Source organism: Poromitra crassiceps (assembly GCF_964638095.1).
Source record: "Poromitra crassiceps genome assembly, chromosome: 20".
In the NCBI taxonomy this organism is placed as follows: Eukaryota; Metazoa; Chordata; class Actinopteri; order Beryciformes; family Melamphaidae; genus Poromitra; species Poromitra crassiceps.
Window position 1 is genome coordinate 10,836,265 of NC_139637.1, and position 19,841 is coordinate 10,856,105.

General features: G+C 41.3%; 1 protein-coding gene and 2 long non-coding RNA genes across 3 annotated transcripts in view; 1 reads left to right on the forward strand and 2 right to left on the reverse strand.

Moving 5' to 3' along the window:
- Positions 1-1,390, reverse strand: part of LOC310794487 — a 3,398-nt gene extending 2,008 nt beyond the window's left edge. The window contains exon 1 of the long non-coding RNA XR_014553569.1: positions 1,290-1,390. This is a non-coding gene — a long non-coding RNA (uncharacterized lncRNA). The remainder of the gene's footprint in view (positions 1-1,289) is intronic.
- A 3,310-nt stretch (positions 1,391-4,700) lies between these two features.
- LOC310794701 lies at positions 4,701-6,753 on the reverse strand. The gene is made up of 3 exons (XR_014553580.1): positions 6,480-6,753; positions 4,883-4,996; positions 4,701-4,790 (listed from the first exon to the last, which is right to left on the reverse strand). It is a non-coding gene; the product is annotated as an uncharacterized lncRNA (long non-coding RNA).
- A 3,844-nt stretch (positions 6,754-10,597) lies between these two features.
- On the forward strand, positions 10,598-18,505 carry LOC310794420 (uncharacterized protein). The gene is made up of 6 exons (XM_083656422.1): positions 10,598-10,717; positions 10,856-10,945; positions 11,068-11,250; positions 14,591-14,736; positions 15,404-15,510; positions 16,386-18,505. The coding sequence occupies exons 1-6, from the start codon at positions 10,609-10,611 to the stop codon at positions 16,531-16,533; spliced, it is 783 nt and encodes a 260-aa protein (XP_083512548.1). The 5' UTR covers positions 10,598-10,608; the 3' UTR covers positions 16,534-18,505.
- Positions 18,506-19,841: the final 1,336 nt, after the last annotated feature.

Below are 19,841 nucleotides of genomic sequence, written 5' to 3' on the forward strand. Positions count from 1 at the left end.
ATCATTTTTCTCTACTGTCCTCTGAGCCTGGTTGGATGGAAGAGAGTGTAATGTCCGGACTTCACAATATCACTTTTCCTCATGAGGTGAGATACTAAAAAATGAACAGAGATGACCATGTGACCATGTGACCATGTGACCATGTGGGGGGAAAAGTCACCAATACTGTAAAGAGTTGCCATCCTTTTCAATAAGTGCTGCAAAATGCTATAAGGCTGCAATGTAATAAATATGTAATGAAATTTCGTGTGATTATCTAGAGAAAATAAAAAGATGATAAGAATATCCCCTAATTTTCACTCATTTACTTCATTTTATTTCTTAAGTGTTAATATTCTGTATCAATCATTCTCCATGTTACTTCATTCAGTCATCGTTCATTCATTGATTCATTCATTTGTTGTAGTAGGCAGTGCATGATTACACTTTAGGCATCCGCTTTGTGTAATTGTGAACCCCTCTTCCTTTCTTTGATACATTTCAGAAAGCAAGCAAATAAATAAATACGTAATAAATAAATAAATAAATAAATAAACAAACAAACAAACTTAACTTAACTTAACTTAAAGGTCCCAATTCGTGCAGCTGTAACCTCTTAAAAACGTGTGTCTCTGGTCCATAAAACATGATTCTGGATTAATTTGTCGAAAATATAGTAACCCCGTTTGTCGTGACAGAGTTGTCCCTTCCTCGTCCCAAGAAAGGTCTGTTTCTATAATATATTCAGAACTAACAGTTCAAATTGGCCGCTGAGGGAGAGCCCGCCCCAGGCTCCCAGCGGCCAATCAGATTAGCGTCTGTGGACCAGCACGCTAGGTTGTGTCTACAACTAACGCTATCGTTAACTTAACGTTGCTACGCTAAAGAGGACATCTCAAAATGCCTAGACTTACCGAATGCACCTCCGCAGTTGCTGGATCACGTACAGTTGGCGTCGCTCCAGCTAGAAGTGTTAATTTTGTGGCTATAGACAAAATGGTGCAGGTAGCTTGTGTGAGAGAGACCCGCGCAGTATGCGTGAGGAAGCTCGTGACGTCCCAATTCCCCTCTGGGCAAACGAAGCGTTTGGGGGTGTGGCTTGGAGGAGACTGCAGGGGGGAGCTGGATAGGGACAAATCCAACTGTGGCAGTTCTGAGCTTGTGACCACTCATTACAGGGAGGGCTGACAGCAGTATATATGCATTTACAAGTAAAAACAGCTTTTGCACGGAATGGGACCTTTAACTTAATAGGTGCAGGAGAAACAGAAGCTCTTGATTGTTTAATCCACCATGTGACTTGAGCTCACCTGTTCCTCTCTGTTAGATATGATCACCAGCAGAGCACCTTTACCTTCACAGTCAACTCTGCTGGCTTCCCAGCTTTTCTCTTCAGTGGAGATGAAATAACAACTGCAGCCAAACCTCAGCCAGTTCTTAGGACAGTAAACTTTCTCTGTTTGACGACACAAAATGACACATCCTGAGTCACATTATACAACAAAACAAAACAAAACACAACACAACACAACACAACACAACACAACACAACACAACACAACACAACACAACAAAACACAACACAACACAACACAACACAACAAAACACAACACAACACAACACAACACAACACAACGCACCACAACACAACACAACAAAACACAACACAACACAACACAACACAACACAACACAACGCACCACAACACAACACAACACAACAAAACACAACACAACACAACACAACACAACACAACACAACACAACACAACACAACGCACCACAACACAACACAACACAACACAACACAACACAACACAACACAACGCACCACAACACAACACAACACAACAAAACACAACAAAACACAACACAACACAACACACCACAACACAACACAACACAACACAACACAACACACCACAACACAACAAAACACAACACAACACAACACAACACAACGCACCACAACACAACACAACACAACAAAACACAACACAACACAACACAACACAACACAACACACCACAACACAACAAAACACAACACAACACAACACAACACAACGCACCACAACACAACACAACACAACAAAACACAACACAACACAACACAACACAACACAACACAACACAACACAACACAACACAACACAACGCACCACAACACAACACAACACAACACAACACAACACAACACAACACAACACACCACAACACAACACAACACAACAAAACACAACAAAACACAACACAACACAACACAACACAACACAACAAAACACAACACAACACAACACAACACAACAAAACACAACACAACGCACCACAACACAACACAACACAACACAACACAACACAACACAACACAACATCACACAACACAACACAACACAACACAACACAACACAACACAACACAACACAACACAACACAACACAACACACTACAGAGTGTTAGGGAGAAACCTCACTGACTGGAGAAACATCTCCTTCATCTTTAAAAGGTGTGATCTCTGTTGTAATGATGGTTTAATAACTATTCCTGCCTCTCATAGTGAGAACCAAGAAAACAGAGTTTTTACAGCACCAAAGTCCAGCTCCTCCTTGGACGGCAGCCTTTTTAGATGGAGGTGTTTGCTTCTCCCTGGGACCCTGAGAGCTGTGCTGTCTGGATCATCTGGCTCCTAGGTCACCCATGACAAACCGTTCAGATAAATGACGGTTCATAAAGACTCTTATGGCTGAGCATAAAATCGAGCAACCCTCGCCCAGATTAGGGACACTGCGACTCATGGAGCCAGGCCTGGGAGCAGTGCTCAGAGGTCAGAGGTCAGCACCTGGTGGCTGGGTGACCTTCGGAGGTCGGTCGGGTGACGGGAGGCTGTGGGGGTCCACACGTATAGTATGGGTCAAATGCAGAGGATACATCCCCCCACAGGGATAATAAAATATGAATGGGCTGTCTGATCTGAACCTGAGTGGTGTTTTGTTGTTTCTGAACAAGTCACAGACTGGCCATAATACACACCTGAACAAGTCACAGACCATAATACACACCTGAACAAGTCACAGACTGGCCATAATACACACCTGAACAAGTCACAGACCATAATACACACCTGAACAAGTCACAGACTGGCCATAATACACACCTGAACAAGTCACAGACCATAATACACACCTGAACAAGTCACAGACCATAATACACACCTGAACAAGTCACAGACTGGCCATAATACACACCTGAACAAGTCACAGACATAATACACACCTGAACAAGTCACAGACTGGCCATAATACACACCTGAACAAGTCACAGACCATAATACACACCTGAACAAGTCACAGACTGGCGATAATACACACCTGAACAAGTCACAGACCATAATACACACCTGAACAAGTCACAGACTGACCATAATACACACCTGAACAAGTCACAGACTGGCCCATAATACACACCTGAACAAGTCACAGACCATAATACACACCTGAACAAGTCACAGACTGGCCCATAATACACACCTGAAATAGTCACAGACCATAATACACACCTGAACAAGTCACAGACTGGCCCATAATACACACCTGAACAAGTCACAGACCATAATACACACCTGAACAAGTCACAGACTGACCATAATACACACCTGAACAAGTCACAGACCACAATACACACCTGAACAAGTCACAGACTGACCATAATACACACCTGAACAAGTCACAGACCATAATACACACCTGAACAAGTCACATACTGACCATAATACACACCTGAACAAGTCACAGACCATAATACACACCTGAACAAGTCACAGACTGACCATAATACACACCTGAACAAGTCACAGACCATAATACACACCTGAACAAGTCACAGACTGACCATAATACACACCTGAACAAGTCACAGACCATAATACACACCTGAACAAGTCACAGACTGACCATAATACACACCTGAACAAGTCACAGACCACAATACACACCTGAACAAGTCACAGACTGACCATAATACACACCTGAACAAGTCACAGACCATAATACACACCTGAACAAGTCACATACTGACCATAATACACACCTGAACAAGTCACAGACCATAATACACACCTGAACAAGTCACATACTGACCATAATACACACCTGAACAAGTCACATACCATAATACACACCTGAACAAGTCACAGACTGACCATAATACACACCTGAACAAGTCACAGACCGACCATAATACACACCTGAACAAGTCACAGACTGACCATAATACACACCTGAACAAAGGGACGCTCATAAGTGTACACGGAACCAGAGCGACCTTGGCCAGAGGTTGATAATAGACTTTGTAGTCTCTGGGAAAAGGAGGTGTTGCTGCTGGCCCTGTTTCCACTGCAACACTAAAGGATCAGTGGGTTGGAAATGGGTGGATACATTTGGATATATTTTCAGATTAATTTGGATGTTTGAATTCACACAAAAATGCTCCCAAATGTTTCAATAGTGGCTGAAAATGAGAACCTCTACAAAAACATTGAAAATATCATCATCAATATGATCAGTGGCCAGCAGATCAGACTGTGGTTGTACTGGTCAGCTTCCAGGTATAAATGTGTGTGTGAATGTGAACAGGATGCCCCCGAAAAAGAGAGCATTGCTCTCAGTGAGACTCCCCCTGTAAAAAATAAAGCTATAAAGAATAAATTTACAACCTTTTACTCACCAAATAATTCATCTCTTTCTTTGGTCAGGTTACTGTTAATGGCTCGTAACTGGTCTCTCTCACTGGTCAGGTTGGTGTTGCTGGTCATAACTGCCATAGCAGGTGAACAGCATGTTGGGGGCTCATATCATATGTTTATCATCACTTATTTATGATCTATAACAGCCAAACTGAACACTCACATTGGACTCCCAGGCCGATGATCCCAGCCAGGAGGAGAAGACACAGCAGCCCCAGAAACACTGCAGCAGCTCGGAAAGGATTCCTCTTTTCTGAACTGACTGTGACTGGAGTGACTGTGGGCACAAATGAACTGTGTTGCTTTGAAAAGTAATACTAAGCCACATATGGTTACTAGTTGATAGAGAAAATTTACATCACATTAGCCTTTATTTGGACAATCACTAGTTATTAATATATTCATATACATTTCCATTTTAGTTACATATAGTTATGACACAGACATACTTCATATTTAGATGACCTGTGTACTACATACACAGATAGACATCATATTTGGATAACCTGTGTACATACACAGACAGATGTATTTAGATAACCTGTACCTTACATTTGCAGCTCCTCTCTATCGCACACTGTGCCCTGTCACCGTGCCACGGTGCTCTCTACAGGGCCAGAATAACAGATAGGTTGAGTCTACAGAGTGGCCTTCAAGTCTGCGTCAAGACATGTCATCTGATGTGTGTCCTATAAGTATCTTTGACTTTCTGTTCAATGTATGTAAGCCTGTGTATCCATTCGTGAATATGCAAGAGTGCATCTCTTGGCCAAGATCTATGTCAAATACATCATATCAGACAACTTCTTATGACTCCTGGCTCCATCATTTCATTTCAACTGGTTTCCTTCAAGTGGTTCACTATTTACCTTTTGGCTGTGGAATTTCATTCTCTATCACTAGTTATATGGTACAAACTTACTATTTGCATGTGATAGCAATATAACTTATTATTGCCAATCATTGTTTTAAAATGCAATAAGTTTAAGTTATCCTTTATTTATCCCCTTGGGGAAATTCATCCTCTGCATTTGATCCATCCTCTACTAGGAACCTTCCTAGAGCTAGGAGCAGTGGGCAGCCACTGTGCAGCGCCCGGGGACCAACTCCAGTTCTTTTGCCAGTACCTTGGTCAGGGGCACTGACAGGAATATTAAGCCTAACATACATGTCTTTCTTGATTGTGGGAGGAAACCGGAGCACCCGGAGAAAACCCACACGGACACGGGGAGAACATGCAAACTCCACACAGAAAGGACCTGGGACGGACCGGGGTTCGAACCCGGGACCTTCTTGCTGTGAGGCAACAGTGTTAACCACTGAGCCACCGTGCCGTCCCAATACAAGATGACTGCTCTGTTTATAACACAGTATGCCGTTATATCAATCAGACTTAGCTTGCACTTTTCCAATTAGTGGCATGTTGTCTGCACAAGATACTGTCTGTCTCTCTCTTTTTTTACTTCAAAAAGTACAAGAAACAACATTCTAATTAAAAAAGTAACAAATTACAAAAACTCAAAAAGTGTTTTGATAGTTGAAAAAAATAAAAGAGTAAAATTTTAGTTATAGTAAAATAGTTGCCACATAGATAGATAGATAGATAGATAGATAGATAGATATATAGATAGATAGATAGATAGATAGATAGATAGATAGATATATAGATAGATAGATAGATAGATAGATAGATAGATAGATAGATAGATAGATAGATAGATAGATAGATAGATAGATAGATAGACAGTAGATTTAGATACTTTGGTGTTGACCCGCTGTAGGGTCCTGCAGCGTCGGTGTTGTACTCTCCTCCACCCGGTCGTTGTCATGAATCCTCAGGGTGTCTGCGCTCTCATAGATGTCCACAATCCTCTCCTCCTTCTCTCCCCCGTGAAATCTAACTTTCTTGGTGAGGTCTGGCTCGGCGTAAACATCCTCAGACATCGCTCTATCACAGGGTTTTCTCACCACACTTCAGCTGTGTACCTGAATCAATTCAGATATAGGTCTGTACTGCAGTGTCAGGTGGTCTATTCTGCTCTGCTCAACTACTCCAGCTCACTGACAAGCTGCAGAAAAATGAGGAGGAACCAAAGTGCGATCATTTGCAAAGTGACTGACAGCTCTCGGTGGTTATACCTCTGCCAACAAGCCAAGTTACACTCTACAATCTACATCCTGTCTGTCCAGACTCATACAATATATGTAGTGAAGACTTTGAATGAATTTAATAAAATATATTACATGTCATTTTTGGCTAAATGGAAGTGATCACTATATTGACATGTACTGTATGATACCAGTGAGTAAATTGCCATTTAGAAACATGCTGTCTTCAAGGTGCATTTTCAAGCTTTTCCAGCACCTGCCATTCTGTGGTAAATTACATATTGATATACATAATACCCAACATGATAATTTTTTATGAATCATATTAAAACACATGTTATTGTTCTATAAACAACCAAAATGATGTTTCATGACAGCAAACCTGTAACGATTATGTAGCGACCAGTAATACCAGAGATGTATACTCACTGAGCACTTTATTAGGAAAACACCTGTTCACCTGCTTATTCATTATTCAATTAAATTAAATTAAATTAAATTCAATTAAATTCAATTCAATTAAATTCAATTCAATTCAATTCAATTCAATTCAATTCAATTCAATTCAATTGGACTTAGGACTCTAAGCCTGTATCATCTGGCAGGGGGACTAACAATGGAAATCAGTCTTGTGACTGCAATTGTCGTGCATTTACATTTTTTTTAAATGTTCATTAATGTACACCTGTCCCCTATAGAACAAATAAATGAATTGAATTGAATTGAATTGAATGGTGGGAAAATGTGATCTCAGTAACTTTGAGCGTGTCATAGCTGCTTGTGCAAGATGGGGCATGGTGCATTTCTGAACCTGCTGATTTCCTGGGCTTTTCACATAATGGTGTGAAGAAAGAGCTGTGGTGAGCGAGGTGTTGCATCTCCAAATGCAACAACACAGAGAGTCTCTGCAAAAACAACACTGTGGCGAGCAGAATGGCAGCTCAGAATGCAACACGTCGAACCTTAAGGCCACTTAAGGTCACTTTGGTAGCTGGTTGACACTGAGCTGAAAGCTCATACCTACCCAATAATAGTATGGTGTTGTTTCCTAAAGTGCTCTGTGAGTGTATGAGTGGAAATAAACAATGTTTTACTTAAAGGAACACTCTGCCCATTTTCAACCAGCTTTGTATCATTAGAACATCAGTAGTATATCAGAAAACTGTAAACGGTTTTGAAGTCTGTCATTTAATTTGACAGTTATTGAGTGTTAAAGTGTGGACCAGTGACATCACTGGTCCACACTAACTCAAATTAATAACTCATTAACTCAAATCAACTCTCAATAACTGTCAAACTAGATGAATGATGAATAGTTTGACAGTTATTGAGAGTTGATTTGAGTTAATGATTTATTAATTTGAGTTAGTGTGGACCAGTGATGTCACTGGTCCACACTTTAACACTCAATAACTGTCAAATTAAATGACAGACTTCAAAACCGTTTACAGTTTTCTGATATACTACTGATGTTCTAATGATACAAAGCTGGTTGAAAATGGGCGGAGTGTTCCTTTAAGAATTCCTACTCTCCTGGGATCTCCTTGCATTAAATTAAATCAATATCAATTCCCACTAATTACACTTAATTTCTTAATACAGATTTGATTCATGGCCCACTTTATTCGGTACACCTGTACAGGTACAGGCTATTTGTTGGTCCACGCTCGCGGGACATTTGGGCTACATGCTAACATTGCTAAGGGTGTGATCTCCTATAGTAACAGTGCGTCATATCCCTTATAGGGGTACGGTGGTGCAGTGGTATGCGCTGTCGCCTCACAGCTCGAAGGTCCTGGGTTCGATTCCCACCTGGGACGCTGTGGGCGCTGGAGTTGTGACCCCCCCATATATCTTCAGTGCCTACTGCCCAGGTGGGCTATCTCGTCGAAAGGGCCTTTCTGTGTGGAGTTTGCATGTTCTCCCCGTACCCCCCAGGGGGTTCCTCCGTACATAACCCCCACTAACAAGAAGATTAAGCAGAAGATTGTCATCCGACCAGTGACGACAACATCTGAAGTTGGTCCAATGATGGTCCAATGAAGGTCCCCGGGCGCTGGAAAGAAATAGCGACCACTGCTCCTGGCCTGCCCCCTGGAGGAAAGGACAAGCCTGGATGGGTCAAATGCAGAGGACATATTTCACCGGCCACCGTCAGCATGAGTGTGTGTAGTGGCCGCATGCATGTGTTGTAGTGTGTTGTGTGACAATAAAGACGGGCTGCCGTCTGAAATCGTTTTTTTGTTTTGTTTATAGGCCTAAACTGTGTATTAGCTGAAGTTGTAATGAGTGAGGCTTGTACTGTAATTGGAGCCAATACTGTAGCCTACACCAATGGTTCTCAAAGTGGGGTCCGGGGAACCCCAGGGGTCCTTGAGGGGATTCCAGGGTGTCCCCAGCAAAAAGGGGGAAAATATTTTGCTCACTATAATTCCATCCATAAGAAGCATCTTATCAGATGGGGGTCCGTGGTCTAATTTGTGTCAGTTTAGGGGTCCTTGATGTGAAAAAGTTTGAGAACCACTGGCCTACACTGTACTGAAGACTCACATTACCCAAACATTTCCTCGACCTGCGTCGATGTTAACGGATCCAATCGACGTCAGATCAAGACGTGACTTTGTTATTATTATTATCGAGATGAAAACATCATCTTAATGGGATATGGTGATTTCTAGGAAATCATATTTTAGAGTGTGCAACTGAATAAAAAACGGGAAACATTTCCGCCTCCTGCGTCACAACGTGACTCTATTTTGATCATTAGCTGACACGAAAACATAATCTTTGGGGGGGAAATATTGATACTGTGTTAGTATATGATACTGTGTTAGTTATATTAATACTGTGTTAGTTATATTGATACTGTGTTAGTTATATTGATACTGTGTTAGTTCTATTGATACTGTGTTTGTTATATTGATACTGTGTTAGTATATGATACTGTGTTAGTATATGATACTGTGTTAGTTATATTAATACTGTGTTAGTTATATTGATACTGTGTTAGTTCTATTGATACTGTGTTAGTTCTATTGATACTGTGTTAGTTCTATTGATACTGCGTTAGTTATATTGATACTGCGTTAGTTATATTGATACTGTGTTAGTTATAGCTTGATATGTGTTAGTTATAGCTTGAAAGAGAGGCAAGATTGATCAGTGTGAAGGCATTTCTGCAGGTCTTTGCAACAGGTGCCACAGTGGCACAGTCAGCTGTGTAAAAAACAGGAAACATTTCCGCCTCCTGCGTCACAACGTGACTCTATTTTGATCATTAGCTGACATGAAAACATAATCTTTGGGGGGAAAATATTGATACTGTGTTAGTTATATTGATACTGTGTTACTTATATTGATACTGTTAGTTATATTGATACTGTGTTAGTTAGTTATATTGATACTGTGTTAGTTAGTTATATTGATACTGTGTTAGTTAGTTATATTGATACTGTGTTAGTTAGTTATATTGATACTGTGTTAGTTATATTGATACTGTGTTAGTTATACAGTGTTAGTTATATTGATACTGTGTTAGTTATATTGATGCTGTGTTAGTTATACTGTGTTAGTTTCTGCATTTCTGCAGCTCTTTGCAACAGGTGCCAGTGTGGCACAGTCAGCTGTGTGGCATTATGTGTTTTTGGAGACTAACTGCCAGTCCACTTCCTTCCTGCATTAGTGTGTATCTTAAGGTGGGGTTTACCCAAATGCTGAAAAAAAGCTCAGACTATAGAGTCAAACAACAGAAGCAGAAGTCACAAGCAGAGAGATGCAGAAATGGCGAGGTCTGTCCGACGAGATGAACTTGAAATAACGGAGATCAACGAGGATCCCCTCACGACGGCTAATTCTGTTGAGGGGCGTCAGCAGGCAGCCCAGAAACATGGTAAGGAAAATATGGAAAGAGAAAATGAAGATTTCAGATTTCAGTGATATTTTATTCACATTCAAAGGCAGACTTGAGCAGCCTGAGTGAGAACGTTGCTGCGAGATGATCTCCCACATGTGAATGTTTGTTCTGCAGAGAGAAAGCTCTTCAGGCTGGTCTGGATGATCTTTGGGCTGCTGTGTGTCACACAAGCCACGCTCAATGTCTCTCTGCGTCTCATCGTGCGTAAGTGTCATTCTATTTTCATTTCCATATGCTTGTCCACTGCCAAGAAGAGCAACAGATATCTCAATTCCTCAAACCTAGTAGCACCGAGGAAAATTGTTTTCTCTTCAAATTTCTTTCAGATAATTCAGATGCGCAGAAGCAGGTGCAGCTGCAGGTGGACAATGCTAACCTGACCAGTGAGAGAGACCAGTTACAGACCAGTTACAACAACCTGACCCAAAAGATGAACGAATTGGAGAAAGAGGAAGAGCAATTAAGAGCCATTAACAGCAACCTGACCAAACAAAGAGATGAATTACTTGGTGAGTCAAATATTAGCACTGTATTTTTAAATGTTTTTTCTTATTGAGGTTCTCATTTTCCAAACATTTTGGGAGCATTCTTGTGAATTCATTACAGACATGCACTTCCAAATGAATCTCAAAAATGTATCATCAAATGTATCCCCCCATTTTCAACCCACTGATCCTTCAGGGATGCAGAGGCAACAGGGCCAGCTGCAGTGCTGCCCTCTTTTTCACAGAGAGATTCTATCATCAGGGCTGCCAAGTTTCACCAGAAGTTTGGAGTGAGATTTAGGGGGAAGGTACCTTCGACTGCGTCGCCGGAGAACATTTTTGGCTATTTGAAACCAGATTTAGAGACATTGGTAGGCTACCGCATTAACGGTCATGGCACAATCAATCCCCTCAAGCAAGTCAGAAGTTTAGAAACGAAAAGAAACGTCGTGGGCTTTGTGTTTATTAATTAGGCTGTGTGCAATAAGCGTTCAGTGTGTGTTCCACCGGCGCACAGCGCACAAAGGCGCATGGCCAAAACACGCTGAAATAAAATCAGAAATTAATTCCACGCAGCAAAGGATATCACATTTCAAATTACTGGCTGTAGCATGGTTGTCGAAAAGTATTTAATCTTAAAATCTGCCTTGCGATACCTCGTTATTTGGCGCTATATAAATATAAAATTGATTGATTGTTGGTTGATTGATTCACTTGGATGTCTCCAAAATGCATATTCATTGTGATCATTTAATGACTTACACTGCTTACAGTAGCCTAATATATTACATGTTCTTTTAAAACATAGGCTATATCATTTAAGAAAGTAAACTGTTGGCATATTTCTAAATATAGGCCAATTCCAATATGTTCTGCACGTATAATAGCGTACAACAAAATAATTCCCGGTTTCCCGTCATTAATTTCCTGGGAAACGGGAAATGGGTTGGATGGCATTTAACACTGCTTTAAATACAGCCCGCACCCCTGTAGTTATGTAGTTACTATGACTAAGAGGGAATTAACACTGCTTTAGAATACAGCCTGCGCCCCTATATTACCATGTAGTTACTATGTAACTGGGGGAAGGGGAGTGGGGGGGGGGGGGGGGGGGGGGGTTTAACACTGCTTTAAAATACAGCCTGCATCCCTGTCGTTAACTGTATTTATTGTGAGGCTAATTTATATGTACTTTGTCCTTGAGATCCCCAACTGGAAAGAAATCATGTAGTTACCCTGTACCATGTATTTACTATGTAATTACTATGTAACTAGGAGGCAATTGACCCTGCATTAGAATACAGCCCGCGCCCTGTAGTTACACTGTAGTTACTATGTAACCACGAGGGAATTAACACTGCTTTAGAATACAGCCCACGCCCCTGTAGTTACCATGTAGTTACTATGTAACTAGGAGGGGGGGGGTTGGCACTGCTTTAGAATACAGCCCACGCCCCTGTAGTTACCATGTAGTTACTATGTAACTAGGGGGGGGGGGGGGGGGGGGTTGACACTGCTTTAGAATACAGCCCACGCCCCCTCATTTATTTGTTATTATTCTCCTTATTATCATCATTGTTGCTATCATTTTACACATTTTGTTTATTTTCAGATTTTCTTTAATGTGGGGATATTTCCCAGCAAGACCTCAGCTGCACTCATTGTTAAATAACATACAGTTTTGATATAGAGAAAAAGCCTTATTATTATTGATTATTATTATTATTATTGAATATCATGATTATCATGATATTGATTTCAACCATATCACCCAGCCCTATTTTTGGGATAGAGCCACTAGAGGGCTGTCTACAAAATAACGTTTTTAAACGTGAATCAATTGAACTAGAAAGACTGTTGTGCTAAATGAACAACATAATTGGAGTTAGAATATTTAAGTATAAGTAGATCTCTTCAGGCAGAATTATTCACAACAACATAAGTGTCACAGCTTACATGTAGCCTAAGTCCTTAACGCACACTTCAGGTTCATAGACATCTGAACAGGTTTTCACCATATAATAGCGACAGCATGCAGGGAAAAACTCACTTGTTAATGCCATCTGCTCATTAAGGAGCGAGCAGCGCACCTCTCCCTCTCTCTCTCTCTCTCTCTCTCTCTCTCTCTCTCTAAATGTGCTGATTGGCTCCTCCTCCATCTCACAAATTTGAGAGAGAGAGAAGGCAATTTGCGGTTCAGGCTGTGTGAAATAAGAGGTGTGGTGTGTTAAATTGTGTGACCCGTCACGGTCAAAATGTAAGACTTGGCAGCTCTGTCTATCATCAACCTCTGGCCAAGGAAACTGTAGCACAAAGTACACTTACACATGTTTGTTATGGCCAGTCCGTGACTTTCACAGCAACAAACAACAAAGCACCACTCAGGTTCAGATCAGATAAGAGTCGTACCCCTCAAGGTTTCTCATTGTTGCCCACGAATGTTGAAGTCCCCTAGTAGAAGAGTCGACAGGGCCTTTTCGAACCCACTGCCTCCAAGAAGGTGTGTATGCACTAACAGTCAAAGTCCTCCATTCTGCAACACAAAGTCACATTGAGGCAACCCTCTCATTCGGTTAGGGTCAATTCCAACTGTGCAGCAACCAGCCAGAGGTTCCACAATCGGTGCTGTGTTGAGGTGAGCTCATCTATGTGTACCGTAGTTGGTATCTCCCAGTCCCAACCTCCTGCCCAGGCTCCAGCTCATTCTCCTCCAGCGAGGTGACGTTCCACATCCCAAGAGCCAGTTTTGGTTGTCAGGATCCAAGACCCTGGACCTATACTCTGCTCTCACGACTTGCCTGATCAGCAAGGCACCATGACACCTACTGTACTCTTTGCCCTCCCGTCACCGCTTAGGGCTGAGCCTGCCCGAGCTACGAGGGTCAGTCAGCCACAAGGTGCTAACCGACCTCTGAGCACTGCTCCCAGGCCTGGCTCCATGAGTGGAACCCGGTGACCCTAATCTGGGCAAGGTTCTCTCAATTTGATGCTGATAAGTCATAAGAGTCTTTATGAAGCGTTATTTATCTGACTCTGAGCGGTTTGTCATGGGTGACCTAGGAGCCAGATGATCCAGACAGCACAGCTCTCAGGGTCCTAGAAGCAAACACCTCCATCTAATAAGGTTGCAGTCGAAGGAGGAGCTGGACTTTTGTGCTGTAACAGTCTGTTTTAATGTTTTCTCTTCCAGTCAGTGAGGTTTCTCCCTAACACTCTGTAGTGTGTTGTGTTGTGTTGTGTTGTGTTGTGTTGCATTGCGTTGCGTTGCGTTGCGTTGCGTTGCGTTGCGTTGCGTTGCGTTGTGTTGTCTCGTCTTGAGTTTTGTTGTGTGACTCAGGATGTGTCATTTTCTGTCGTCAAACAGAGAAAGTTTACTGTCCTAAGAACTGGATGAGGTTTGGCTGCAGTTGTTATTTCATCTCCACTGAAAAGAAAAGCTGGGAAGACAGCAGAGATGACTGTGAAGGTAAAGGTGCTCTGCTGGTGATCATATCTAGCAGAGAGGAACAGGTGAGCTCAAGTCACATGGTGGATTAAACAATCAAGAGCTTCTGTTTTTTCTAATCTAACCACTAATGATCCTTCTCATCAAACACTAATTCCTTATTTAAAAGATCTAAGGGAAATGTGTAATTTTATGACAATACATTTATTTATTTATTTATTTATTTGCTTGCTTTCTGAAATGTATCAAAGAAAGGAAGAAGGGTTCACAATTACACAAAGCGGATGCCTATAAAGTGTAATCTACCTTGTAGACACAACAAATGAATGAATGAATGAAGGAATGATGAATGAATGAAGTATCATGGAGAATAATTGATACAGAATATTAACACTTAAGAAATAAAATGAAGTAAATGAGTGAATATTAGGGGATATTCATATCCTATTTCTATTTTCTCTAGATAATCACACGAAATTCATTACATATGCAGCAGCCTTATATCATTTTGCAGCACTTATTGAAAAGGATGGCAACTCTTTACAATATTGGTGACTTTTCCCCCCACATGTCTGTTCATTTTTTAGTATCTCACCTCATGAGGAAAAGTGATATTGTGAAGTCCGGACATAACACTCTGTTCCATCCAACCAGGCTGAGAGGACAGTAGAGAAAAATGATGTAATTTGCTGTTATTTGTAGCAAACTGAGTGTCTGTCTGTTTGAAACCAGGACTTTATCGCCCCATTTAACGAGAGAACCTGGATTGGTCTGACTGATGGAGTGAAAGAAGGGACCTGGAAATGGGTAGATGGAACTGGACATGACTTGACTACAGGGTATGACGTTTTCAAATGTATATTTTACTGACTCTCACCACACTCCTTCCTCCAAACTATTTCAAAGGTAGAAACAACAGATGAGAAAGAGATTATCTGTGCTATGCTATACTTTACATCAGTGGTCTTCAACAGGGGGTCAGGGGTCCCCAGGGGGTCCACAGAGGTACAGCAGCGGTCCGCCAATTTTTGTCAGTAGTTTCTGAAAATCTTTAATGTTTTTTAGACTAAAAGACTAATATTGAGTAAACATTAATAGGCAATAATAAGCTACTGTACTTTCGACAAAAATGATTTACAAAACGAATCTGATGATGCAAGATGTGAAACACATAGTTTGCTCCTTCTTGCTTTTTTAATGTAATATATTAATAAAAAGAAGTGTCAATCCTGATATCCTGGTGTGCACGTGACTGGATTATAAATGTTATTATAGGTCACACTTAAAATGCAACAGAAGTTTATTTTACTTTTAATGGTAGGGGTCCCTGCTCTGTGTCTCTACCAAGGGGTCCTTGAGCTGAAAAAAGTTGAAGACCCCTGCTTTACATATTACACCAAAATGAGAAATAGTGAACTTAGAATGATAAGGTTTTATCTGGGTGGAGTGCAGCTCTGATAAAATTAGCATTGAAATGTGACATTCCAGCTGGGAAAACTGTTATGTGCTTTCTGTCTTTTTAAATATGTAACAACAAAAGGGTATTTATTAAAATTCCTTCATAATCATAGATAACTTGATCTTGATTAGAAAAAGAACCATATTCCATGCTCGAGAAATAGATTTATGCAGTACTAAGTCCATGAACTATTTAAAATGGTTTTTAATGTAATGATTTAGGTGATTGTCTGAGAGTTGTTGTTTATATCTGTAGGTACTGGATTGATAAACAGCCTGATAATACGGGACCAGAAAAGAATGAAGACTGTGCAGAGAATGTGAACGAATATCCTCCTTTCAATCAATGGAATGATATAAGCTGCAGCCGCCAAAACTACTGGATCTGCGAGAAAGAAATCTGAAATCATTTTCTCTTTGCCTGTTGTGTCTGCTTCAGCTCTGTCTGTCTGTCTGTCTGTCTGTCTGTCTGTCTGTCTGTCTGTCTGTCTGCCTGTCTGTCTGTCTGTCTGTCTGTCTGTCTGTCTGTCTGTCTGTCTGCCTGTCTGTCTGTCTGTCTGTCTGTCTGTCTTCCTGTCTGTCTGTCTGTCTGTCTGTCTGTCTGTCTGTCTGCCTGTCTGTCTGTCTGTCTGTCTGTCTGCCTGCCTGTCTGTCTGTCTGTCTGTCTGTCTGTCTGTCTGTCTGTCTGCCTGTCTGTCTGTCTGTCTGTCTGTCTGTCTGTCTGTCTGTCTGTCTGTCTGTCTTCCTGTCTGTCTGTCTGTCTGTCTGTATGTCTGTCTGTCTTCCTGTCTGTCTGTCTGTCTGTCTTTCTTCCTGTCTGTCTGTCTGTCTGTCTGTCTGTCTGTCTGCCTGCCTGTCTGTCTGTCTGCCTGTCTGTCTGTCTGCCTGTCTGTCTGTCTGTCTGTCTGTCTTCCTGTCTGTCTGTCTGTCTGTCTTCCTGTCTGTCTGTCTGTCTGTCTGTCTGTCTGTCTGTCTGTCTGTCTGTCTGTCTGCCTGCCTGTCTGCCTGTCTGCCTGTCTGTCTGTCTGTCTGTCTGTCTTCCTGTCTATCTGTCTGTCTGTCTGCCTGCCTGCCTGTCTGTCTGTCTGTCTGCCTGCCTGCCTGTCTGTCTGCCTGTCTGCCTGTCTGTCTGTCTTCCTGTCTGTCTGTCTGTCTGCTTGTCTGTCTGTCTGTCTGTCTGTCTGTCTGTCTGCCTGTCTGTCTGTCTGTCTGCCTGCCTGCCTGCCTGCCTGCCTGCCTATCTGCCTATATGTCTGTCTGTCTGTCTGTCTGTCTGTCTGTCTGTCTGTCTGTCTGTCTGTCTGTCTCTCACATATGAAGGCACAGAAAAGAGGTTTACTGTTTTACTTTTTACTGTTGAATTCGATGTTTCAGGTCTGAATAAGCATCTGAGCTGAAAGGCCTCTCTAACATGCATCTGTACTCAAAGTATTTGTTGTTGGAATTCATTTATTTTCACTTCATCATCATCAATCATGTCCACTTTTACCTACATCTTTTAACACTTGTAATCCTTTCAAATGTCCCGTATTATAATCTACACTTTCAAGTTTTTTTGTCTTGAAAGCTGTGTGTGGTGTCATGTATCACAGTGATACTCAACTTGCGGCCCGGGGGCCAGATGCAGCCCGCGTTAGGATGCAGAGTGGCCCCCCGACCTTTTCCCAATTCACAATGAAAACTAAGGTTAAATAAAATTGGACTGAACTCAAATGTGTATGTACTTAACTAACTTAACCTAACTAACATAAACTAACTATCCGGTGTGCGCAAAATTGTCCAACTAAACTCCGGCTGACACCCCAAAAACCTACAATCCGCTACAGAAAAATGTAATGTTTGTTTTTTACCTGGCCCCTGGCCTCCTATAATTTTACGAAAGTGGCCCCCAGGCAAAGCAAGTTGAGTATCTCTGATGTACCATGTATGTACCGTAGTATAGGCAAGATGGCTGCCTAGTACCTGTAACCTTTGCAGCATTTTCTAGCTCATAAATGTAATATACTTGTCCAATAAGTATGTAACGTACAAAATAAAACAAATGTTAATGTCTTCAGTTAATGTATGCAAAGACAGGTAACTGGCTCGTTAAACTCACATTCCAGGAATAACGTTAACGTAACTGCCGATTTTCAACTTTCACTTTGCCATGATCCAGGAATAGACAGGACTGCTGGCCTGAGAGCTCGGGCCCAAGTTTGCATGGGTTTAGCCAAGGCTTCAGGGTTCCAGTTTAAGTTATGATGTCTTCATTCCGGTTATTTCTCGAGTTATTTAGTCTTTTGTTTTCAACTCAATTGAGTATTTTGCCATTTTGTATTGTTGTTGCAACTCCACATAATGAAAAATGCCAGTTTCTCCACACAATAAATATTAGGTGGTCAACTTGAAGCCTGCCTCTGTCTTTTCTCCTGCTCGCCATCCTACACTTCAATTGACCGACTTGCCCATCCCAATTGTTTCTTCCATTTGAGTGTTTCAATGAGTGTTTAAAGTTGGGGGTGGGGGTGGTGTAAAGTCGGGGGTGGGGGAATTCACTTGGATGCTGAGAAGCCCTTTGAGACTGTAACTGTGACTAAAGTAATGATCCACATTTAAAAGTCAAGGTTCCTACTCGCTATCATTAATTGATAGTAATTCACGTTGTAGCCATTTCAAAACTTTTAGATGTTATTTTCTAATCACTGACACATGAAGTGATGTGTTTTGTTTCCTGCATGTTTCCTGTTTGAAATAAATACACGATAGGAGAAGATTACAGTGGATGTTGGGCCAGAGCCCATTGAGTGCAAAACACCGAAACATTGATAATTTACATTTATCACCAAAGATGTAACCAAAATCAAGAAATACATTAGTATCACTTTCAGGCCTATACAATAACCTAAGTATGCCTATATCCAATTGCATTTTGAATGGTCTGTTACAATGTTGCAAACTTAAGAGCAAAATCCAAACTGTCCCTTAAACAGCAAAGAGTGAGCATTTCTACCAATGTTCCATCCCTTCTTCTATCATCTCTTTGGTATCTTTGGAATAAAGCATCACAGACTGACTGACTGGCTTGAGCGAACATCTCATCAATCAGTCTCTTCATTTAAGTTAAGTTAAGTTATCCTTTATTTATCCCCATGTGGAAATTCATCCTCTGTATTTGACCCATCCTCTACTAGGAACCTTCCTAGAACTAGGAGCAGTTTGCAGCCGCAGTTCTTTTGCCAGTGCCTTGGTCAGGGCCACTGACAGGAGCATTAACCCTAATGTAACAGCCCTCGGGTTGGTGTTTAAGGAAGACGCAGAGAGTTTCATACAAATGGTCCACAGTTTATTTTGTTGCCAATCATCACATGGCACAGTAGAAGATTCTGTGGTAGACACTGTGAAAACTACAAGACACAATACAAAAATCAATACATACGGTAGTTTTCACATCAAATTAAAACTGTACAATTTATTAAGCTAGTTAAAACAACGATTTAAAATACAAACTTTATTACCAAATCAACTATTAAAAATACTTATCCACCAAAAGTGCAAACAAATAAAGTGCATGTCCTCAATACACACATCAACGAAGCAGCACCAAACTACTTGATCGAACAAACTGCATTCACATGTATACATACGGGATAAACTCTGATCGTACCTCGTTCCGCTCACCAAGGGTGTTAAACGTGGGTTTGCAGATTCCTCTCTGGCATCAGTGATCACA